The sequence below is a fragment of the Musca domestica genome, unplaced genomic scaffold (genome assembly GCF_030504385.1).
Source record: "Musca domestica strain aabys unplaced genomic scaffold, Musca_domestica.polishedcontigs.V.1.1 11, whole genome shotgun sequence".
NCBI classification, from domain to species: Eukaryota; Metazoa; Arthropoda; class Insecta; order Diptera; family Muscidae; genus Musca; species Musca domestica.
This window is the reverse complement of record NW_026712133.1, coordinates 8777256-8804131: the sequence shown is the minus strand read 5'-3', so window position 1 is coordinate 8804131 and position 26876 is coordinate 8777256. Positions and strand designations below refer to the sequence as shown.

Below are 26876 nucleotides of genomic sequence, written 5' to 3'. Positions count from 1 at the left end.
TGTTATAATCTCTATAGTAGGGAGGATCATATAAAAATATTAAATCTGACTGTTTGGGAAATTTTGCGATTGTATTAAATGTATGCTCTGTGCAAGAATGTATAAGGTTTCTACGATAATCGAATTTTCCTTTGCGATTTCGGAAAAAGTTGTTATATTCTTGCAATTCTAGAGACTTAAATTCGTCGATTTAAAAATGCCACACCGTGCATACTAATTATTCCCACTGACATTACAGATCAAATACAGCTCCATCTGTTGTAGTACAAATATTTGTCGTTACCATGACAGTATCATTGCACTATACATTCGAATTAGTAAGCATAAGTTAGCCTAGCTATCGATATTCTCTATATTAACGCAAGTTTTAGATTTGAAATTAATATCTTATGATGCAAGTTTTTATAATTTAAAAGTACATTCAAGTTTAAATTTTTCGATTAAAACCGAGAATCTACAATGAATTTCCATTGTTGGTGTTTTTGTTTTTAATAAAATAACGTTTATTTATTAGTAGAGAAAAAAATGACAATATTTACTAATGGGTTATGCAGGAAAACCTTATGGCTTTGGAGCCACAAATCCTTATTATTTCCTTTGACTTGTGTCAAACTCTTTTCGATACCTTGTTTTTCCCTGCGTTAGCCACTGGTAAACATTCTTCCATCCGTCTTTCTCCACTAATAAACAGAAGTTGTTTTTATAAAAGGACAACAGTGGTATGAAACTTGACCATTTTTAAACAACAAAATAACCGCGGTTTCCCAACGTTTAAATGCCAAAACTTTTCTATAACTCATTGCCGATAATTTGACGACCTTAAAAATACCGTAATAATTGAAATACGAAAACTGTGATCTAATTTCTACGTTATTCAAAATATTTTCATCACCCGAATACAGTTATACCGATTCATTGCGATCATTGTTAGTTTTTATTGCGTTTCCGTAAATACACTTGGTAATAATGATGTTATTGAAAACTGAAAAGAAAAGATGGAATTTGTGTGCTTAATTGATTGTTAACAATTCTTAAAAATGCTGTAAATACCGATACCGGTTTCCTGCTAAAGCTGTTGTCAATGTGTTAAATACGAAATTATAAAAGATCTGCTAAAAATGTGGCTTAAATCACCAAAATAGCAAATATTCGGAGGTACCGCTTTATAAGTGGTAAGATAAATAATGAGCTTCTGGCAGAACCCATTATAACCTCTACGTATCGATTTTTATACGATTCCCTTAAAAACGTGGTCAAAATTATCAGAATAGCGAATATATGGAAGTGTTGAAACGTGAGTGGGGGATACTATGGCAAAATCTGAACATATTGGCAATGATCTTCCACGGGAGGAAGAACCCATTACGAACTCTAAGTACTGAATTATAAACAAATCCGTTTTAAAAATATGGTTTAAATACATAAAATATCTAATATAGGGAGATACAGTTATAAGGAGGTTCTGTCACAGGACTCGTTAAAACTATAAGTATAGGATTTTTAATAATTCTGTTAGGAATCGTCAAAGTACCGAATATTACCTGCCTACTGACAAAATACTCATGTGTGCAAAATTTTTGGCTTCTATATCAATTCGTTCTAAAGATAGCGGAATTACAACAGACAGACATAGCTACGTCGACTGAGAATTTTACGCTGATCAAGAATATATACTTTGTTGGGCCTATCATGAGTAATTCGAGGAGGAGAATTCATCCTAGATGTAAGAAGAAAATCGGTTGAGATATACCTATAGCTTTCATACTTATGTTTCATCCAATTCGGTACAAAACATCAGATACCGCCCAAAAAATATCTTTTCTAATTTTTTGTCGAAATCGATGAGGGTCACTCTTCATCCGTAGGTGTAAGATAAGGCTGGGTTTTTGGAAATTCGTACTACAGCGGTACTAAAAAGTATCATTTTTGGTACCATTTCGTATCATGTGAGCTAAAAATCCTTCTTGTTAGTTATGTAAACGGAATGTTGATTTCATTATCTGAGGTATTGCATGGTGCACAGAATAGAGTAACAAATGTCATTATTTTTTTTTTAGAATAGTAAAATTGCAGTCTCTAAAAATTATCTAAAAAAACAAGTAAAAAAACAGTTAAGTTCTTGAAAATTTAAAAAAAAAAAAATCTGTCGGAAAATACCGCTTAAATGAAAACCGTTATATGGGGGCTATACGATGACGTGGTTGTACATAAGTAATTTGTGTCATAGGCTGTAGTAACTGTATATGCAAAATTTGAATATCGGGAGGAACAGTTATATAGGGGATATATGATATCGTGGATCTATACAGACAATTCTCTTCTAGGGGGTAATGTACTCACAAAGAACTTCTTTTGTGGATTTTAAAACAATTCCATTGAAAAATTTGGCTGAAATCATCAAAATACTGAATATTGGGAGCTTTACGATATCGTGGACCGATATAGCCCATCTTCGAATTTGACCTGCATGCAGACAAAATTTTAGCTTCCTATCTTAATTCGATTACAACAGACGGACAGACGACGGACGAATGGAAATGCTAAATCGTATTCGAATTTTACACTGATCAACAAAGTATAGGTCTAAAATTATTATTTCGACGAGATACAAACGGAATGAAAAACTAAATATACTATACTTTGTATGGTATGTACTTACTTTACAGTATGTAAAAAAGTATATTAAAAACAAGTAAGCAAAGGCTATAGTCGTGCGGGGCCTACCATGTGATACCCTGCAACACCATAATATATTGGAAAACCTCCTTAGGTCCCAACGCATTTTAGTCAATTATTTGAAATAATGCTATACTGTCCTGCACATATGTGGCCTTTGGTTTTTAACCGGGGCTATTTTTCTATATTTACTCTTTATGTCGAGCAGATGGGTATCGAAAAACATTTCACACAAAAGTTGTGGTCCATTTTTACCGCTAACCATAGTTCACGGATGGTCAAAAATGCTTTACTTCTGCGCTGTCCCAACCCTTGACTTAATGCAAAATTCCATGTCGATTGTTTTTTAATTGTGACCTGTAGAGCCTCTTCAAGATCAGGAAAGTTTTAATTTTTGGTCCATTTGATCCCCTTAATATATATCTTGAAAAATAATAAGCTTTAATTCTGACTCTAATTCTATCCACATGCTAAATTTCTTGAGAATCGGATGATAATTTCGAATAATCTAAAAACGTAGTGTTATAAGGTGAAAAAATATTACCAAACGTAAAATTCAATATTGTAAGTCAAATATGAAAAAATCGCATGCGCATTCACTTTTGAATTGACATATTTTCACGCGATTTTCTTATGTTTATCCTTTTCTTGCAAGAAGACAATCCAAATTTGTGAGAATTTTCAGAATCCGTCCAGCCGTACTTGAGTTATAAGCGGTCTAACTAAAATCCCCTTCATTATGTATGAGATTGTAGATATTTTGCTATATATGCGATATTTTGGATATTAGCATCAATGTAACGGTCAGAAGTGAAATTTTTGGGCTTTTGTGATTTCAGCAGAATTAAAAATATTCGCTGTTTAGTGCAAATTTACTTATTTTTTACATAAAAGTTATGGTTTTACGGACAGACGTACGGACGGACATACATAGCTTGATCGACTCAGCTCGGCGAGATAGAAAGATCCATATATCCTAACCAATCTATATATATATAAAAGAAAGTTGTGTTAGTTACTACGCTTATAACTTAAGAACCGCTGGATTGATTTTAACGATTCATACAAATTCGGAATTGTCTCCTCTCCGAAAAGGATAATATCCAAAAAAATTGCGTAAAAATGTGATATATTAACATTTTCATTTTGACTTTTCAAATGTACAATAGTAATGTTTTATTTTGCATGATTTTTTTCCATTTTGACTTATTTTTTCTAATGTACATTTGTAGTGTTTTTTATATTTTATTTTTGAATTCAAATATTAATACCAATTTATTTAATTGACTTGATTTCTTGAGAAATGTAACTGATGGCGAGTTACATGGGAGTGTAGTACCGAATTATGTGGTGGCGAAACGGAATAGATGATGTCGAAATAATTTAATGGAATCGAATTTTAAAATAGAAGTACATTCTATTGACAAACTATATAAGGATCTTTAAACATTTGCTGTAAAAAATCAGCGAACAAGTTGAAGATTTTTTCAATGTGTTATTCTTCTTTTGTCAATTTTTTTTTCAATTTGTATTATCTAATTGAAAAATTTTCACTATATACAAATTTTCACCAAAAAATGAAATAAGTGGGAAATACGATGTAAACTGACATCTACCTTTCAACTCCAGGGCCGACATCGTGGTTCAGCTGGAAGATGCGAACACATTTGAACAAACAAAAATTACCGAAAAAGCCTAATGGGGCTCATTTCAAAGCGTGGAACTACTTCTTTCCTTTCACAATAATCCGTCCAATGTACAATCAGAAAAATACCAAATAAAAAGGGTGGAAAATAGTAGAGCGAATGGGACTCTAAGTAAGAAAAGGATTTCTATCCTTCCAGAAAATCTTCCCAAACATTCAAGATACCTTAAATCGATTTTGCCGTTCATGATATCGATCATAATTCACGGATAAGGGTACAACCCGATTTCATATTTATATAACCATCGTATGATTTAAGCTATTTTTGGTGTCTTGGTCACTTTTTTAATATTTTGGCCATTGTTTGGCATCTTTGTTTCTAAGGAGGTGGAGAACCTCTTCGCATAAAGTTTGAAATGTTCAGAGTAGGGCCCATTTCGGTCTTGACCACATTCATTAATTGATTTGGCTAAAAATTGTAGTTATGCTACTCTGGGGTAGGGAACCATCATACAGATAATTGCCACATAGGACTTAATTTAAGTAAAGTCCCCACATTGGAGTATCCCCAAGTCCACTTTCACATCTAATTGGTGGTCAGAAAAGAAAATTTTGTTTTCTATTGAATTTGTAACCCCCAAGAGAATATTGGTTGGGCCACGTTTTGGTATAACCCTTATATAAATGTATCCCTGATTTCAGCTGTGACCGTGGTGTTGGCCACGTTTTTCAACTGATTTGGCCATTAATTGCTGTATTTAGGCTACTTTGTGAGTAGAGAACCATCTTACAGAAAAATGTCAACATACGTAAATATTTTGGTACAGTCCCCATATAGTCTCCAGGCCCGCCGATCTATAGTGATGTTTGCCGATTGGCGGACAACAACGCGGGTATTGTTTAATCGTCATTGAATTTTACTATGAACAAGAACATAGACTTTTTGGGGACTCTAATGCGCAATTTGAGGTGCTATGGTAATGGGTGTAAAAGCGTAATTAACTTTGACTATTCAGAAATTATTCTGCCCTCCTTCCATAGTTATTTATTTCTATTTAGTCGAATCAATATTTAAATTTTAATATGAGCTAGATTTGTGAAATATTATGCTATGCAAAATTTGCATTAAAGACTAAAACTACGGACCGGCAACGCGGACCGGGCCAGCTAGTATTTATATAATAATAATTTACATAATTACATAATTTTTGGCCCAATCAAACTTATAATACCCCCAACACATAGTGTTGTAGGGTATAAAAAACAAATGCATTGTGTGTTACTATGTTTATTTTTTTTTTTTTTTGTTATTTTAAAAGATAAATCCTCAAGCATCTCCATGTCTTGAAATAGTTGACTAGTGCGTTTTATCTGTGAGGAATTCATGGGTTTATTAGTGAGTAACGTTGTTAACGGGTGTATATACAACATACATGGCGTTTCGAAAAAAAATGTCGCTACATGGCAGATGATTTAATCTGTAGATGTCTATATTATTAACTTTATAAACTAATATTTGTATGTTTTTATACCAACCCAAAATTTCGGATTGTTGTGAAATATCTGGACAATATTTTGTGTAAATATGTACGTCATAGCTGAAATAGATAATGTTGAATAAATAGTACAAATGGTTATACCATACACCGCACTGTGATACAGGGTATTATGTCTTTTTGTGTTCGTTTGTTACATTAAGAAGGAAAAAATAGTTATTTTTGATGCTTTCATAATATTGCATTTTAAGTCGATTTATGCCTTCGTCGCATTAATTGCCCAATAGACATGGACATTTTGACCTGTGGAAAATCCAATTGAAACTCAGCTCAAAAAAGGCTGTTGAATACAGGCAAAGCCAATCATTCATGTATATGTCATATGTCAATAGTGAAAATTGACAAACACAATTTTCTAAAAAAAAAACTTTAACGGCTATGAAAAAAATGAAAAGATATCAGCTTCACCCTGTACTTATTTATATACAGATATATGTACGATATAATTAGATGTATATTTGATCACCTCTGCCTTGCAATTTCAAATCTATGTATTTGAATTTGATGAACACAAAAACAAATAAATACCTCGCATCTCCAGTATTTGGTTTTAACAGTTCCCAGTTGCTGGGCATACGTAGAGAGATTTATGGATTCTCAAATATGACAGTCATAGTGTGACAACAAAGCGAGATTACTTTTTTATCAGCGTCAGATTTTATGACCAGCACTTTTCTTAAATTATTAAGAAGAGAAAACACTTTTTTCACTGTTCTTAGTATTTAAATATTGTTCCGAATTTGGATAACAAACATTTATAGATATTAGTGTGTACCGAGTCAGGACTGAAGAGATGGCGAAATATATTTTGAGTTTCATGTGTGCAAAATATTAACGCATAAAATTGAAATATTAAAATATATTCCTGAGGCAAAATAAGGTATATGGTAGTGTATGTTTTGAAGGGCATGGCCTGTATGGAGAAAAACATAAAAAACACACAGTCAAATGAATGTCAGATGTTTTTTACTTGACTTACTCCTAGAATACGAGTATTGTTTGACGAATATTATTTAAACATTTAATAAGGTATAACCGTAGATAGATTTACAGGATTGAACGAATCTTCTATAGTTGAAGAAATTGTTTCGAAAAGAGTTCTTAAAAAAGAAAAGAAGAAATGTTTCATAAACGCAAAATTTAATATTTTTATACTTTTGATTATCTTTATGAAACCTCTTTATTACATTACTATTACAGACTCTATTTATAGTCCGATCAAGATGAAATGATAGGTCGACATCACATTTAAACATCCGCAAAAACATAATGTGTCTACGATCTCAGAACATTCATCTTAAAAAATGATTTAGATATATTTCCCATATGCAGGGTGTCATTTCTAAGCCACATGTCCGACAGCTGTTAAAATTATTCCAGTGACAGCTCACTATATTGTTTACAAGCGTACAAAAGTATTTTGCTGAGAATTTTCCAGAAAAAAAGTTATCCGTGATGGAATTCAAGCGTGATAGTGTGATTTCTTTATATTTAGCTGGAAAACTACAAGTGACTATCGTTAGAGCACTCCAGCATTTAAATGTGAATTTTCCTATAGCACATGTATAACGATACCCGCCGATATTCGATACTTTGATAATCCTAGTCATATTTACCCATGAAATTGTTTCAAATTTGGCATTTAAGAAGATTTGTTAGATGACAACCTTGAAGTATAAAACTTTCTATAGAAGTTCCCGTTTTGGTATATTCTAACCCTTATAACGGCCTAACCTGCTTATGTTTTTTTTTTGAAAAGTTTAACGGGCCGAACTTTGAATACCCTCCACCATTTGGAACAAATTGGCAAACTTTAAAAAAAAAAAAAATTACATACATTAAAAATTCTGTTAAAATCTTAAAAAAACCGAATATCGTAAGGTGCCGATATATTGGGGGGATATACGATATTGTAGACCTATATGGACAAATCTATGTCTGTGGGTAAAGTACTCACAATTAACTTCTCGTGTGGAATTTTAGACAATTCTGTTGAAAAATGATATCGTGGACCTATATAGACAATTCTATTTCAGGGGATAAAGTGTTCACAACGAACTCCTTGTGTAGAATTTCAGGCAATTCGATTAAAAATGTGGCTAAAATCATCAAAATACCGAATATGGGGGGGAGGTTCTGCTATATGGGAGCTATACGATATCGTGGACCGATATAGCCTATCTTTGAACTTAACCTGCCTGCAGACAAAATACAGATCTGTGCAAAATTTTAGCGTCCTATCTTAATTCGTTTTGATTGTAGCGTGAACAGAAGGGCGCAAGGACAGACAGGGCTAAATCATCTTAGAATTTTATGCTGATCAAGAATATATACTTTGTTGGGTCTAAAATTATTATTTCGATGAGTTACAAACGGAATGATAAACTTAATATACCCATATATATAAAAATTGTTTTCTTTGCCCAATGGTGGAGGGTATTAAAAGTTCGGTCCGGCCGAACTTAATGATTTTTTTACTTGTTATAATTTAAAAATGTATTTGAGATTTATAAAAACTGTTTCCTTTTGAAAATAACACCCTTTCTGTGCGATGAAGTTGTTAATAAACTATTTGAATATTAATTCATTGTTCTGAAATAAAAATAAAATAAAAATCAAAAAACTTTTTTGAAGAGAAATTGTTGAGATTATCTTTCAAATTAAATTCAAATTCGTTGCAACCCAATATTGCAATAATAACATGGGGGCCTTGTCATATATCATGATGTCACACACACACCCACATACACAGATAACATGGCTTAGGACCATTAAAGTGCCACGGAAATCTTCAGCAAAAATCCATGGCGATCCACTGTTTCTCAGATACAAAATAACCATTGTTTTGTTTCATTTTAGGTACTAACCACATAGAAGGCAGAGGCCATGGCGAAAAATACCATCAATTCAACAAGTATTTTAACAAACCGCTTTCGACATCAAGTTTTGGCAACACTGACAGGTGTGTATTGGGACGAACGTCAATGACAAATATCTGCATAGAATTTTTTCATCAGATGTCTGGAGTTTTGGCTCAATTTGAACGAAACAATTCGGAACTAGATTGTTTTTTATGGGTCTCTTAACTTACAAAAACGGTCAATTTTATATAAACATATATAATATTAAATGACATTTTTGGATTAGTGAGAAAGTTAAACCTATGGTATAATGAAAATATATGGAGCAGCTGATTACAATTGCCTCTTAGTGTGTCCGAATTTTGTGATTGAAAGTATTGTTTCGAAATACTGGGTGAGATGGAAAAACTGCAACCAACTTCAGACTGCTGTCATTTTTGGTGAGAATTTTTCGGAAAAAAGTAATTCGTGATGGAATTCAAGCGTGATAGTGTGATTTCTTTATATTTGGCTGGAAAACCACAAGTTGCTATCGTTAGAGCACTCCAGCATTTAAATGTGAATAAATCTTTTATGTCTCGTACCATCTCTCGTTACCGTGATACTGGTAGCGTAGCCCGACGTCAAGGAAGTGGACGGAAGAAAACAGCACCATCACCAGAAATGGTTCGAAAAGTAAAGAAGCGACTTGATCGAAACCCGCGTCGCAATGGCCGAAAAATGGCTCGTGTGCTGAACATATCGCAATATTCCATTCGGCAAATATTGAAAAATGAGCTCGGAGTAAAGCCACTTACATTCCAAATTCTTGCACTTTTTGGAATTTAAGTGGCTTTACTCCGAGCTTACACCGCAACAGAAAGAAAATAGACTATAAAGAGCTAATGAGTTGCTTCGTTTGGCCGAAAGTGGTGAACTGCTGAATTTGGTTTTTCCGATGAGAAAATATTCGTTGTCCAGCAGTTGTTAAACAAACAAAATGATCGTGTTTCCTTGCCAACCAGGTCAGCTGAAAATGTGCACCTTCGGTTGGCCACCAGAGCTTAAGCGCCGGCCATGGTGATAGTGTGCGCCGCCATAACAGCTGACGTCGCTCTCCGCTCGTAATCATCGGCCGTGGCATCAGAATAAATGCCGAATATTATCGCGAAAATATTCGGGAGGGTGTATTAAAGCCTTGGGCACGCAAACATTTTGGCCGCAGACCTGGGACATTCCAACAGGACTCAGCACGCCTCACCCAAGAATGGTTACAAAATGAGGTTCCTCGCTTGATTTCCAGCGCACAATGGCCACCAAATTCTCCGAATACCTGTCCGTTGGACTATTGTGTCTGGAGTATTTTGGAAAGCAAGGTTGGCACTAAAAAATACCAAAGTGTCAATCACCTCAAGCAAGCGCTTCGCCGGGAATGGGCCAAAATACCGCAGAGTATCTTTCGGGCAGCGTGTGACGGTTTCATTGGCCGTTTGAAGGCCACAATTCGTGCCTAAAGTGACCAATTCGAATAAATCCGAACTTATTCTAAAATTTGATGCTATTTCCGACATTTTTTGCTTTCATTCAATAAAATTAAAAAAAAAATGTAAAAATTATGGGTTTTGACTTTGTTGCAGTTTTTTTATCTCACCCTGTATATCTTCGAAATTTACTCTAAGTTATTTTCATGTGTAGTCTACGTATTGATTGGCGAAAGCACCAATTTTGTCGATGTGACGTAGTTATCCAAATTAATTTGATTACCTCTCAATTATATCTTTATTCGTTCTCTTCTTTTGTTTTTTACTAATTGTTCTTTGATTTTTTATAATGCTGGTAGGGTGCAACTCTAATCTAAAACAATTTGTCGCGTGTAAACGCCAGGTTGGAAAACAATTGATTATTATTGGAACAATTGATCATATTGGAAAGTTTTACTAGACAAAGTTTCCAAGTGAGAATATGTATACTGTCAGTAAGACAATCATTAAAATTGCTCTATCCAATTGCGCTCTCTCACTCTCTCTCCCTCTCTCTCTCTCTCTCTCTTACAGAAACTGTTGTGTAAGCGAGCAACGCTCTATATAAATTGTTACATCCTATCGCTATGCATTTATTTGGATTTATTAAAATCATCAAGTATACGATCGTTGTGTCTGCTTTAATTTAATACACACACTCTTCTATATTAATAGCTTCTCCTTACACCTGTGAATAGATCAAAATATACTTATTATTCGTTTTGTTTTTTTCTTTTCAAGTTTGCATTCTTACTTTTTCACATGGCATCGGCTTGGGATGGCTGTCACCAACACTTTCAAAATTGCAATCCGACACAAGTCCGTTGGAGTTTCCTGTGACCGTCGAAGATGCATCGTGGATTGGTTCGTTGCTTGGGCTTGGTAGTGTTTGTGGGAATCTTGCCATAGGCTTTTTACAAAACATAATCGGACGAAAAGCTTGTATATATATTCTGGCGCCACCACATATAGTGAGTATAACAGTGCACGTACGGGAAATTCCACTGATCTCTTGAGTCGACAATAGATACTAGTAGTGGCGTTCTATTTTTAGGGGTTGCCGAAAAATATTGGTCATGGAAAAATGGCATAAAAGCTAACAAGTCGACCATAGTCTATAAAAGGTCGGCCAGTAACTCCATCAGACAACTAAGTTCAATCACAGTAGTTCAAAAGCTACTAATGCTAAGTTCATATGACACTTGATTCGCTCTTTATTCGTTGTTCGACAATTAAATATAAAATATCTTCTTAATTCCTCACATAAAACTTGCTAAGCGAACAAAGATTTTTTTTCTTTGTTCCATTCAAATCACTTACAGAACTAAGTTGAAATATGTGCCATCCCTAACAAATGAGAGCATTTATCGAAAAAATAAATTAAGACATTTAAAAATTCAAAATAGAAAAATCTTATGAAATTATCAAAATTTTCAGTAAGACTGGAAATTAAGAATGAATGAGTAAAAGACATTAAGTTCGGCCTGGCCAAACTTCGGCCGGGCCCAACTTAAACCATTGGGTAAAGAAAACATTTTTATAAAAGTATCTGAATTCAAACGTATTCCACTTTAAACTACTAATACCAGTAATATTATTGGAGAAAGATGTTAAATATATAAAAAAACTATAAAGTGGGTTAGGCCGTTATATGGGAGCCATACCAAAACGGGAACCTTTATAGAAAATTTTATACTTCAAGCATTGTCATCTACCAAATCTTCTAAAATACGAAATTTGAAACAATTTCGTGGGTAAATATGACTAGGATTATCAAAATACCGAATATCGTGGGTATCGTGGAACTAAATATTCAATGTTGTGCCGCCGGAGCTAGAACCCATTATGAACTACAAATACCAATTTTTATACAAATCCGTGAAAAATGTAACAAAAATTATCAAAATACCAAATATCGGAAGGTACTGTTATATGGGGCTATACCAAAACATGGAACTATACATACAATGATTCGCCACACGAGTTAGAACCTGTTACTCTGGTGGCCAAAACTAAAGCAACTACAATCGCAAAGACAATAATGTCCTGTAACTTTTACAAAAATAAACAAAACATAATTATTTTTCCACTTTTAAATGAGGTCTTTAATTCACTTTTAAGAAACTAAAAATACAAAAATAATTTTGAACGAAAAATAATATATGGAAAACTAAAATTACCTAATTTTTGCTTGGTCAAAACTAAAGCAACTTTTTGATTTTTTAATTTAAAATAATTAAATTTTGGCTAGTAGTCGATAGCATCCATTACTTTTGATAGCAGCTGCACACCTACGAGTCATTGAATCTATAACACGCTCAATATGATCCTTTGGTATGCTTTCCCAGGCACCCCGAATTCTTTGGAAAATGTTGTGCTTATTCTTCCCGAATCTCGATTGATCTTCCTCTCTACGATACTCTAAAGGTTTTCTATGCAGTTTAGGTCAGGTGATTGTGCCGGTCATAACAAAACATCGATTTATGACTCCCGCAACCAATATTTGACAAGTTTTGATGCAAGTTTGGGATCATTGTCATGCTGAAACACCTAAGTTAGCCGAATATTTTACTCATCGTAAGGGAACAACGTGATGCTCAACACATCTTTGTAAACAAACCGATCCATAACTTCATTTATTTCATGGATCGGCCCAAGCCCATTGAAAGAAGAACAGCGCCACGCCATTTTTGACCCTCCCTCATGCTTCACTGTACCTTTGCAACACTGCGGCTTGAGTCCTTCATTTTTTTGTATTCTCACCGTAAAATTTTTCACGTCTGAGCCTTTAATATTAAACGTAGACTCATCCCAGAAATAATGTTTTTTTCCATTGAGCTTGATTCCACTTAAAATTATCGTTTCCGAAAGCCTTTTTGATTTTTTCAGATATAAATGGTTTTTTGATGTCTTACGGGCATGCAGACCAGCTGCCACTACTGGTCTACGCACTGATCTCGAGCTTATATCCAATGATTGCTCTCTCTTTATTTCTCTCACAATTTGTTGATCAGTACGGGCTGAAGTTTTTCACGGTCTTCTTCCGTTATAGACTGTTACTACTGATCCACTTTCATAAAACCGTCTTAGTATACATAAATATTTATGAAATCACAGAAATATTTATGAAATATTTCTCGAAAATCATTTTCTGTGATATTTTGTTTTCATAGTCACTGATAATTTGCTGTTTTATTCATGTACTGTATTTGCTTCTAGTCATTTTTAAACTTTTTTGGGCAGTACTTAAAAAACGAAAAGAAAATCACATGCTGTTGTAAAAAACTTCTCAAAAACGATTTATGACAAGCGAAATTGTCGAAGGAAGCAAAAAGCGATAAATATAACAGTAAAAACTACTGAAATTGCAGCGGTCATATGAATGTACAACAGAGTTGCTTTTGTTTTGTCCAAGCCAAAATCTGGTTAATTGACTTTACCATACATTATCTATATATATAAATGTAAGTTGTGTTAGTTACTACGCTTATAACTTAAGAACCGCTGGACTGATTTTAACGATTCACACAAATTTGGGAATTGTCTCCTCTCCGATAAGGATAATATCCAAAAAAAAAAAAAAAAAAATCGCGTAAAAATGTGATACATTAACATTTTCATTTTGACTTTTCAAATGTATAATAGTAATGTTTTATTTTGCATGATTTTTTTCCATTTTGACTTACTTTTTTCTAATGTACATTTGTAGTGTTTTTTATATTATATATATTATATTTATTTTTTTTTTTTTTTTGAATTCGAATATTAATACCAATTTATTTAATTGACTTGATTTTTTGAGAACTGAAATTGATGGCGGGTTACATGGAAGTGTAGTGCCGAATTATGTGGTGGCGAAACGGAATCTATATATATAAATGTAAGTTGTGTTAGTTACTACGCTTATAACTTAAGAACCGCTGGATTAATTTTAACGATTCACACAAATTCGGAGTTGTCTACTCTCCGAAAAGGATAATATCCAAAAAATCGCGTAAAAATGTGATATATTAACATTTTGATTTTGACTTTTCAAATGTACAATAGTAATGTTTTATTTTGCATGATTTTTTTCCATTTTGACTTACTTTTTTCTAATGTACATTTGTAGTGTTTTTTTATATTTTATTTTTGAATTCGAATATTTATACCAATTTATTTAATTGACTTGATTTTTTGAGAACTGAAATTGATGGCGGGTTACATGGAAGTGTAGTAGCGAATTATGTGGTGGCGAAACGGAATAGATGATATCGAAATAATAAAACGCGTTCACACCAAAGTTAAAAGATAATTACTTTTTCTAAATCGCTGAAAAATCATGAAAAAGAGATCTCATTGCAAAAATCAAAAAAAACATTTTCAATGGAATCGAATTTTAAAGTAATAGTACATTCTATTGACAAACTTTGTAAGGAAGGATCTTAAAACATTTGCTGTAAAAAATCAGCGAAAAAGTTGAAGACTTTTTCAATTTGTTACTCTTTTTTTTGTCAATTTTTTTTTTTCAATTTGTATTATCATATTGAATTCAGTGGATTTTTTGTGAACAAAATAAAGAATAATTTTTCACTAAAAAAATTAAATAAGTGCGAAATAGGATGTTAACTGACATCTACCTTTCAACTCCAGGGCCTACATCGTGGGTTAGCTGGAAGATGCGAACACATTTAAACAAACAAAAATGACCGAAAAAGCTTAATGGGGCTCATTTCAAAGCGTGGCAATGATCCGTCCAATGAGAGCTCAAAATGCAAAATTCTTTGGGAGAATAATAAGTAATATACCAATATTGAAATAAAAGGTGCAAAATAGTAGAGCGAATGGGACTTTTAGTAAGAAAAGATTTTATATCCTTCCAGAAATTCTTCCCAAACATTCAAAATACCTAAAATCACTTTTGCAGGTCTTTATATCGATCATAACTCACGGATAAGGGAACAACCCGATTTCATATTTATATAACCATCTATGATTTAAGTTATTTTTGGGGTCTTGGCCGGCCACTTTTTTCATTTTTTGGCCCTTATTTGACATTTTTGTTTCTAAGAGAGTAGATAACCTCTTCGCATAAAATTTGAAATTTTCAGAGTAGGGCCCATATTGGTATTGACCACATTCTTCAATTGATTTGGCTAAAAAATTTTATTTATGCCACCCTGGGGTAGGGAACCATCATACAGATAATTGCCACATAGGAATTTATTTAAGTAAAGTCCCCACATTGGAGTATCCCCAAGTCCACTTTCACATCTAATGTGTGGTCAGAAAAGAAAATTTTGTATTCTATTGAATTTTTAACCCCCAAGAGAATATTGGTTGGGAACGTAGATTTGGGATGTGCATCCATATGAAATAAATTGTGGAAACATGAAGAAATTACAAATATAAGAAAGTAGCACGGGACCGAATATTTATTTAATCATCATTGAATTATCCAACTTACAATTTAAATGACAAATAAAATTAATTCCCATCTTATCATTCTGCCCTCAATTATGAGGTGGATAAAACTATTTTTACTTATTTAAATCACGCGAAATGCTATGACATGCTATATTGTTCTGCTATATTTTTGATTTGGCCTCTATTTGTCATCTTGGATTATAAGGGGTAGAAGAAAGTTTTCAATGTAGGTCGATGTTTCGGAGTAGTGCCCATATAAAGAAGGTACCTCCTAATTTAACCACATTTCAAAGAATTTGGCTAATAATGCGTATTAGGGGGTGGAAATCTTACACTAAAATTTCAACATATCTACAAATTTTAGAATTTTTATCCATGTTATAATACCCTCTCAAGTCCACCTTTTGGCGGACAAACAGACTGACATGGTTAGGGGGACTTATGAGGACTCTAATGCACAATCTAAGTTGCTAATGGGTTTAAAAAAGTAATTAACTTTGGCTATTCTTAAATCATTCAGCCCTCAATTATGTAGTACTAGCTGGCCCGGTCCGCGTTGCCGGCCCGTAGTTTTTGTCTATTATGCATATTTGTCAAAGCATAATTATTCACAGATATGACTGATATAAGTGTTCCCGTACTGGTCGATTAAAAGTGTTTTAAAATACCTGTATCCATATTTAAGCCGTGGTCTTCAATTTTTAAACCGTGGGCTTCAAATGTGTGGATATGCTATACAAATCCATTTAAAAGTATATATCAATCTTATCCCCATGTAAGGGATCAAATTAATTTTTAGTATGGTAAATATCGTAGCAAAATTTTCCAGTCAAATGAGCAGTAATTTGAAAAAATTGCCAAATTATATTGAAATCAGTTGAGGTTTGGATATAGCTAACATATATATTTCGGCCGATTTCATATATGTTATGTACCAAACATGATATATATGACCGATACCAATGAAATTCAGAATGTGTGGCGGAATTTGGTTACAATAATAAATGTGACAAATTAATTGGAAATTAGTTAAGATTTGGATATAGCTCCCATATATATATTATCGGCCGATTTCACATATCTGACGCACCAATTTCAATGAAATATGAAAGGTGTGGCGGAGTTTGGTGTAGAAGTATTTTTTTTTTAAATTATATTTAAATCGGATCAGATTGGGATTTGATTTTAATAAGAACCATTGACCCACAGCGCCTTAGGCTAACACTAAAAAACAACACAACAATTGATTTGAAATACGCTTATTACGGCGAAGTATGTTGCTATCTCGAATTCACTAATTGCAATAGAAATGCCACTCAACTTCAAAATATTGCAGTTTACTGCACGCTTGGTATTTGCTATGAAATAAATAAATCCGAAAGACAAACCCTTCGTGTATGTATGTCATGTCACTGCTTTTCTAATGGTTTTGGTTATTTACGCATTAAAGTAGTGCAAAATTATTTTTTAATTTTTAACTTTTTTTTAACCAACATATATTCGTAAATAAAATTTTGAATGCATATAAAATCAAAAGGGGTAGCGAAGCGCACCGGGTTCAGCTATAAAATATAAAAAACACTACAAATGTACATTAGAAAAAAAGTAAGTCAAAATGGAAAAAATCATGCAAAATAAAACATTACTATTGTACATTTCAAAAGTCAAAATGAAAATTTTGATATATCACATTTGTACGCGATTTTTTTGGGTATTATCCTTTTCGGATAGGAGACAATTTCGAATTTGTATGAATCATTTAAATCAGTTCAGCGGTTCTTAAGTTATAAGCGTAGTAACTAACACAACTTTCTTTTAAAAAGAATAACAAATTGAAAAAGTCTTCAACTTTTTCGCTGATTTTTTACAGCAAATGTTTTAAGATCCTTCCTTACAAAGTTTGTCAATAGAATGTACTATTACTTTAAAATTCGATTCCATTGAAAATGTTTTTTTTGATTTTTGCAATGAGATCTCTTTTTCATGATTTTTCAGCGATTTAGAAAAAGTAATTATCTTTTAACTTTGGTGTGACCGCGTTAAATTATTTCGATATCATCTATTCCGTTTCGCCACCACATAATTCGCTACTACACTTCCATGTAACCCGCCATCAATTTCAGTTCTCAAGAAATCAAGTCAATTAAATAAATTGGTATAAATATTCGAATTCAAAAATAAAATATAAAAAAACACTACAAATGTACATTAGAAAAAAGTAAGTCAAAATGGAAAAAAAATCATGCAAAATAAAACATTACTATTGTACATTTGAAAAGTCAAAATGAAAATGTTAATATATCACATTTTTACGCGATTTTTTTGGATATTATCCTTTTCGGAGAGTAGACAACTCCGAATTTGTGTGAATCGTTAAAATTAATCCAGCGGTTCTTAAGTTATAAGCGTAGTAACTAACACAACTTACATTTATATATATAGAAGATATAAAATACAGCAAATTCCAAATTACTGCTCATTTGACTGGAAGATTTTGCTACGATTTTTACCATATTAAAAATTAATTTGATCCATTATATGGCGATAAGATTGATATATACTTTTTAATAGATTTGTATAGCACATCCACACAGTTGAAGCCCACGGTTTAAATATTGAAGCCCACGGCTTTAAAAATGGGTACAGGTATTTTAAAACACTTTAAATCGACCTGTACGTGTACACTTATATCAGTCATATCTGTGAATAATTATGCTTGGGAATATATGCATAATAGACAAAAACTACGGGCCGGCACCGCGGACCGGGCCAGCTAGTAGATAATATCGAAATAATTTAACGCGGTCACACCAAAGTTAAAAGATCATTACTTTTTCAAAATCGCTAAAAAATCATGAACAAGAGATCTCATTGCATTGCTGTAAAAAATCAGGGAACAAGTTAAAGATTTTTTCAATTTGTTATTCTTTTTTGTCTTTTTTTTCAATTTGTCTTATCATATTGAATTCAGTGGATTTTTTGTGAACAAAATAAAGAATAATATTTCATCATATACAATTTTAAACCAAAAAAATGAAATAAGTCCGAAATAGGATGTTAACTGACATCTACCCTTCAACTCCAGGGCCTACATCATGGTTCAGCTGGGACTTTTAGTAAGAAAAGGTTTTATATCCTTCCAGAAATTCTTCCCAAACATTCAAAATACTTTAAATCGCTTTTGCAGGTCTTTATATCGATCATAACTCACGGATAAGTGAACAACCCGATTTCATATTTATATAACCATCTTTGATTTAAGCTATTTTTGGGGTCTTGGCCACTTTTTTCATTTTTTGGCCCTTATTTGGCATTTTTGTTTCTAAGGAGGTAGAGAACCTCTTCGCATACAATTTGAAATTTTCAGAGTAGGGCCCATATTGGTCTTGACCACATTCATCAATTGATTTGGCTAAAAAAATTTTTTTATGCCACCCTGGGGTCGGGAACCATCATACAGATAATTGCCACATAGGAATTTATTTAAGTAAAGTCCCCACATTGGAGTATCCCCAAGTCCACTTTCACATCTAATGTGTGGTCAGAAAAGAAAATTTTGTATTGTATTGAATTTGTAACCCCCAAGAGAATATTGGTTGGGAACGTAGATTTGGGATGTACATATGTAAAATAAATTGTGGAAACATGAACAAATTAATTCCCATCTTATCATTCTGCCCTCAATTATAAGGTGGATAAAACTATTTTTACTTATTTAAATCACGCGAAATGCTATGACATGCTATATTGTTCTGCTATATTTTTGATTTGGCCTCTATTTGTCATCTTGGATTATAAGGGGTAGAAGAAAGTTTTCAATGTAGGTCGATGTTTCGGAGTAGTGCCCATATAAAGAAGGTACCTCCTGATTTTACCATATTTCAAAGAATTTGGCTAATAATGTGTATTAGGGGGGTGAAAATCTAACTGGTAATGGGTTTAAAAAAGTAATTATTTTTGGCTATTCTTAAATCATTCAGCCCTCAATTATATAGTATACAAAATACAGTAAATTCCAAATTACTGCTCATTTGACTGGAAGATTTTGCTACGATTTTAACCATATTAAAAATTTATTTGATCCCTTACATGGCGATAAGATTGATATATACTTTTTAATAGATTTGTATAGCACATCCACACAGTTGAAGCCCACGGTTTAAATATTGAAGCCCACGGCTTTAAAAATGGGTACAGGTATTTTAAAACACTTTTAATCGACCTGTACGTGAACACTTATATCAGTCATATCTGTGAATAATTATGCTTGGACAAATGCATAATAGACAAAAACTACGGACCGGCAACGCGGATCGGGCCAGCTAGTCTTCTGTATATATAAAAATCAATTGTTGTTTGTTGGTAACGGAATCAGTTGAAAACGGCTGGACCGATTTGCATAATTTTTTGTACAAACGTTCGTCATACCCCGAGTTAGGTTTCTAAAGAAAAAAATATTAACCACGCCTCCTTTTACGCCCACTATTACGATTTATCTAAAATCTTTATATTTGCCAAAATAGTGTAGATATCGGTTTGATAATTATTACACGAGATGCTGTTGGCTTTCCATCCAAACCTAAGTACTTATTTAGGGGCTGAGGAACTCGCCTACTTTTACATCTATCTCTCTATATGTAAAAGAAAGTTGTGTTAGTTACTACTCTTATAACATAAAGACCGCCGGTCTGATTTCAACGATTTAGACAAATTCGGAATTGCCTCTTGGCAGAAAAGAATAAAATCCAAAAAAAAAAATCGCGTAAAAATGTGAAATTTGAACATTTTTATTTTGACTTTTAAAATATACAATAGTAATGTTTTATATTGCATATTTTTTCCATTTTGACTTACTATTTTCGAATGTACATTTGTAGTGTTTTTTTTTTTTAATTCTAATATGATGTGTACGTTTTTTGGGTAGTATAAAGACATAACGGATAAAACTGTTATTTATAGATTTTATGTATTTATTCGTAATACCCAATAAATACATAAAATCTATAAATAACAATTTTATCCGTTGTCGCTTTATATGAAAATTCTAAAATCGGGAAAAATCGACAATTTTTCAATGGAATCGAATATCAAAATAATAGTACATTCTACCGACAAACTATGTAAGGACCTTAAAAATTTGCCGCAAAAAATCAGCGAACCAGTTGAAGATTCTTTTTCTTTTTTCTATATTGAAGTGTACATGTTTTTATTGGTTTGAATTCTGAATGAATAATATTAAAAATGAAATGAGGGCGTAATACGATGTTAAATGCTTTCTACTCCGGGACCTACATCGTGCTTCAGCTGGAAGATGCGAACACATTTAAACAAACAAAAATGACCGAAGAAGCGTTATGGGGTTAATTTAAAAAAGTGGACCTGCTTCTTTCATATGACAATAAATTGTCAAATGAGAACACAAAATGCAAAATACATTGGGACTGCAATCAGTCAAATACCGACTATAAAGAACGCAAAATAGAAATTCTTCCTAAACACTCAAGATACCTTTAATCGCTTTACCAGGTCATGATATGGGTCATAACCCCTGATAACGGAACAACCCGATTTCAAGTATATTCTACATTTTAACCATATTTTTCGTACTAATTTTAGCTTATGTTGATAATTTAAGAAGAAACCATCTTTGCAAAAAATTATCACGTTTTGGTATCACCATCATATGATTTAAGGTATTTTCGGGGTCTTGGCCACTTTTTTCATTTTTTTTGCCCTTTTTTGACATCTTTGTTTCTAAGGGGGAAGAAAACCTCTTCTTATAAATTTTTATTTTTCGGAAAAGTACGCATCTTAGTCTTGAGGCTACCTGGGGTAAAAAACCCTGGGAAAGAAAATCATCTCACAGATAATTATCCTCATAGGAATTTATTTAAGTATAGTCCCCACATTAGTATACCCCCAAGTCCACTTTCCCAACCAATGTGTGGTCAGAAAAGAAATTTTGGTAACCTATTGAATTTGTAACCCCCAAGAGAATATTGGTTGGGAACGTAGATTTGGGATGTACGTCTATATAACGTAAATTGTGGCAGAAACATGAAAAAAATACGAAATTATAAAGTAACTTTATTGGATCTCCACCGCACAATTTAAATGATAAATAATTAATGCCCATCTTACGGTAATCGGAGCAAAAGAATAATTTTTTTGGCTATTCTGACAACATTCTGCGTTCAAGTATGAGGTGGACAAAACTGAATACCACGCAGTACGGGATTTTAAACGTTGGAAATACAAATTTCAAATTATAGCTCATTTGAATGCTTTTTACAATATCAAAAATTGATCTGAATTTTGACATGGGGCTATTATAGATGTTCTTTATCATATAGGTATTTAACACTCAAATTAAAGCCTATAGCTGAAAAATAAGATCAAGCTATTCAAAATATCTAAAACCGACGGTAATTATAATTTTTGCCATGAATATTAATTTATATTTAGTCATGGAGTCATTACTCATAATCAAGTCATTACTTATGATCAAAATTGGAGTAATTATAATGGAGTCATTACTTATAATCAAAATTGTGCCGCCTAAATAAGTCAGATCTGTGATTTATTATGCTTTAAAGACTAAAAGTACGGGCCGGCAACGCGGACCGGGCCAGCTAGTTACTCATAATCAAGTCATTACTTATGATCAAAATTGGAGTAATTATAATGGAGTCATTACTTATAATCAAAATTGTGCCGCCTAAATAAGTCAGATCTGTGATTTTTTATGCTTTAAAGACTAAAAGTACGGGCCGGCAACGCGGACCGGGCCAGCTAGTTTTTATATAAAAATGTATTTTGGTTTATTGTTTTAGGTTTTTAAAAAGTGAATAATGTACCTAATTTAAAACAAGAAAAACTTTCTCATTTTCTTAATTTTTAAAAAAGTTACAGGGCATTCATTCTCCTTGTACTTTCAGATGCTTTAGTTTTGGCCACCAGTGTATGACCTACAAAGGCCAATTTTTAAACAAATTCGTGAAAAAATGTGGCAAAAGTCATCAAAATACCGAATATCGGGAGGAACCTTTATATGGGGGCCATTCCAAAACGTGGACCGATATATTTCATTTTCAATCCCAACCATGCAGGACACAATACAACACATCAAATAATGAGGGCTGCATTGTGACTTCAACAGGCAGACGGACATCGTCAAATCGACTTAGAATGTTATGTTGATTATGAATTTATATACTTTATGGGGTCTACGACGTATATATAGGGATTTTACAAACGGAATGACAAAGTTAATATACTCTATGTAATATGGTCCGTTGTCTTAATATCGGGTTTGTTTCGTTTTGTATTTGGAGAAAATACAGAACGAAACAATTGCAAACGTTTCATATAGTTTATTTTCGTTCGCTGCCAACCATTTTGATAAACATCATTGACACCCAATATGTCTGACAGTAGGTCAAACACACTCGCCGAAACATACATATCTGAGATTGATGAATTCTTGACAACCGAAAAGAACCACAGATTGTTCTATCCCATTGATCCGGAGTATGCATTGTCGGACAGACATATACACTGAAGTGCAAAACGCTGACTGAAACGGCGGGTTCTTGTTTCAGTTCAATCCAGAGTCATAACAAATTTTCAGCACAGAATTAACTGTATTGTTATTGGTTTATGTACCCTCCGGCATATATGAAATGGAAGATACCTTAGTTTGTCATTCCATTTGTAGCTCATCATCCAACTAGACATATACATATGTTCTTGATCAGAGTATAATTCCAATTTGAATAAGCCATGTCCGTCCGTCTTTTGTAAACACGTTAAAGTCAAAACAACCCTTGCAGGCAGGCGGTAATATCCGAATTCAATATTTTGACCATGTTTTCCTACAGCTGTCATGTAACGTTACCTCCCATATAGGCGGATTTTTCAAATAATTTTTTTGAAGTATACCATAGATCTGAGCACCTAATTTTATTGAATAAAAGGAAAAAATTTCATCAAATTTTAGAATAAGTTTAGATTTGTTCAAATTCGTCACCTTTGGCACGAATTATGGCCTTCAAACGGCCAATGAAACCATCACACGCTGCCCGAATTTTGTTCTGCGGTATTTTGTCCCATTTCGGCGAAGCGCTTGCTTAAGGTGATCGACACATTGGCATTTTTTAGTGCCAACCTTGCTTTCAACAAGTTAAAAAGCAGTAAGTTCGGTCGGGCCGAACTTTTAATACCCTCCACCATTTGCAACGAATTTGGAAATTTTCAAAAAATAAAATCCTTAAAAAATTCTGTTAAAATTTTAAAAATACCGAATATAGCCGCTATATTGGTGTCTATACGACGTGGACCCACACAGGCATTGTTTGTCATAAGTCATCACCAAATTCTAATTCGGAACTTGAAATAAACGGTGAATAATGTAGCTAAAATCATTAAAATATCGTATTTAGGGAGGTTCCGTTATATCGGAGCTGTGCGAAGACCTGGACCAACATAGACAATTTTCCGTCATAGGCTGCAGCATCCATTACAAACTTCAAATACGAAATTCCAAACAATTTTGGTGAGTATTGTACCTAAACTCGTACCGTTATGGACTTAACCTGCCTACTGAAAAAATAAACATGTGTGCAAAATTTTAGCCACCTATCTCAATTCATTCGAAAGATAGCGTGATTACAACAGACAGACGGACAGACAGACAGACGGACATCGCTAAATCGACTTAGAATTTTACGCTGATCAAGAATATATATACTTTGTTTGGTCTGATATGAGTATTTCGAGGAGTTACAAACGGAATGACAAAGTTAATATAGCCTCCATAGTATGGTGGAGGGTATAAAAATACTCCAGACACAATAGTCCAACGGATTGGCATCCGGAAATTTTGGTGGCCATTGTGCGCTGGAAATGAAGCGAGGAACCTAATTTTGTATTTATTCTTGGGTTGCGCATGCAGAGTTTTTTCATTTTACCCTGTATATTTAGTTTATCAATTATTTTTTATCTCATCCAAATATTCATTTTAGACTCGACAATATATATATATACTATGTTGACTTAGCCATGTTCCTCTATAGGTTGAAATCCCGCCAGCGTCCCCAACGATTTGTTATACGAAGCTTAAATTTGCGGCAGGGCTGTCTTTTATCTGTTAGTGCGAAGACATGCTACATCTGTTCCAGATATCGTACAGTTTCCATACAACAGTCTATTGAATACACGTTTTCGTATAGACCCTATTTGAATTTTGATGATTTTAGACATATCTTTAAATGGAATTAACCGAAATCTGGCATTTGGAGTTCGTAATGGATACAAATCCATCTCGAAGAAAATTGTCCAAATAGGTCTACCTTTTTCGTATATCCCAAATGTAACGGTACAACCCAAATATCCGATATTTTTACAAAATTAATCATATTCCTAATAGATTAGCTTAAAACTTAAACTTCGTAATGAGTAACAATCCCTTCGGCCGAAAGTTGAAGGTCCTACATCTCCCAAAAACAGTCACCTTTCGATATTTAGTGTCTTGATTTATTTATTTATTTATTTTACTCGGACATTTTAATGTAAGGTAATTGTGTGAAATTTGGTATTTGAAGTTCGTATGAGGGTTTAATCGATACCTAATATTTCGAAATAAGTAACACCTCTCTTTTTATGGAATTCGTAGCAAAGCAGAGTCTTTTTGCACTAACGGATCTCTTGGAGATGGGTATCAGAAGATCTGCACCGTCAAACATGATTGCTATTTCCCTATTTTGATTTGCATAATAGAGGGTTTCATTTTAAATTGCAGTGTTTATGGATTCTTATTTACTTTGCAAGAAATGTGGAGTTTCTAATGATTGGCCGTTTCCTTGGTGGATTTGCAGGTGGCGGTTGTTACGTGGTTTTCCCCCTATTTATTAGTGAAATTGCCGACACCAAGTGAGTTTGAAAAAATATGAAATTAATTTAATTACAATATTCAAAAAAAAAATCTTCATAAGAGAAAACTGACATTTTTTTTATAAAAATAAATACAGAAACGTAATCCTTTCAGCATTCGTGGAACTCTGGCAACTATGCTCATGTTATCGGTCAATACTGGAATTCTAATTGGCTTCATTGTTTCCACTCATGTGGCATATCACATCATACCGTTCTGTATAGTGACGCTGCCGATGGTCTATCTGATTTTGGCATTTGTGTTGCCCGAAACCCCACAGCATTTACTGAGGAGGAAGAAGTATGCGGAAGCCGAAAAGTCATTCAATTTTTACCAAATGTGTAATTCGGAAAACAAGCAAAACATCAGTAATCCAGCCTTTGACCAGCTAAAATCGATAATTGAAAATAGGAGCGATAGTGGATCTGTGACCTACAAGGACTTTTGTGAGTTTGATCGGCTCAAATGTGAATTGCACTTTTTTGTAATCCTTTTCTTTGTATTTTTTAGTGACCAAAGATGCCCTACAGTGCTTTGCCACAGCAGCGGTTCTTCTGTTCGTCAATCAATTCAGTGGGATATTTGCATTTGTCAACTATATGTCAGACATATTTTCAAACTCTGGTTCCAGTATGGACCCAAACACCTGTACGATAATTATGGGCGTTGTACAGATTGCTGGTACTTACGCAGCCACTCTGCTCGTTGATATCTTCGGTCGTAAAATTCTGATGCTATGGTCGACCGGTGGTATGGCAGTAGGATTGGCTGCCTTTGGAGTCTTTACATTTTATGCCCAAACAATGGATCTGTCCCAGTATTCCTTTGTTCCTTTGCTGCTAATGTCATTTGTATCGTTTGTGGGGAACATGGGATTGATAGCCCTCACATTTGTTGTCTTGGTCGAAATTTTTCCCGCCAAGGTATGAACACACCTTTGCTTAAAGCCTTTATTCTGACATCACGTTTGTTTTCAGATCCGACCGATATGTGCATCAGCCTCTATGGCTATTCTAAGTTTGCTCGTCTTTGCAATGCTCAAAATATTCCCACTCTACATGGACTCCTTTGGAATATCCACCACAATGTGGTCCTGTGCGCTGGTGTGTGCCGTTAGTTACCTGTATATGCTCGTTTTTCTGAAAGAAACTAAAGGCAAATCAATGGACTCGGACTAACATTGGTACATTTGGTGACCAAGTCAAACACTATATTGAATTTATTGTAGTTTTATTCAAATGGAGTTTCGTCGAGCTGTGGCATAGAGAAAATAATAATAAATAACATAAATAGACAAAAGGA

At 33.5% G+C, this 26876-nt stretch overlaps 1 protein-coding gene across 1 annotated transcript; it reads left to right on the top strand.

Annotated features, from left to right (window-relative positions):
- Positions 1-808: 808 nt before the first annotated feature.
- On the top strand, positions 809-26876 carry LOC101891078 (facilitated trehalose transporter Tret1). Its single transcript, XM_059130833.1, has 7 exons — positions 809-830; positions 8737-8839; positions 10979-11208; positions 25443-25573; positions 25689-26020; positions 26085-26497; positions 26552-26876. The coding sequence occupies exons 2-7, from the start codon at positions 8764-8766 to the stop codon at positions 26750-26752; spliced, it is 1383 nt and encodes a 460-aa protein (XP_058986816.1). The 5' UTR covers positions 809-830; positions 8737-8763; the 3' UTR covers positions 26753-26876.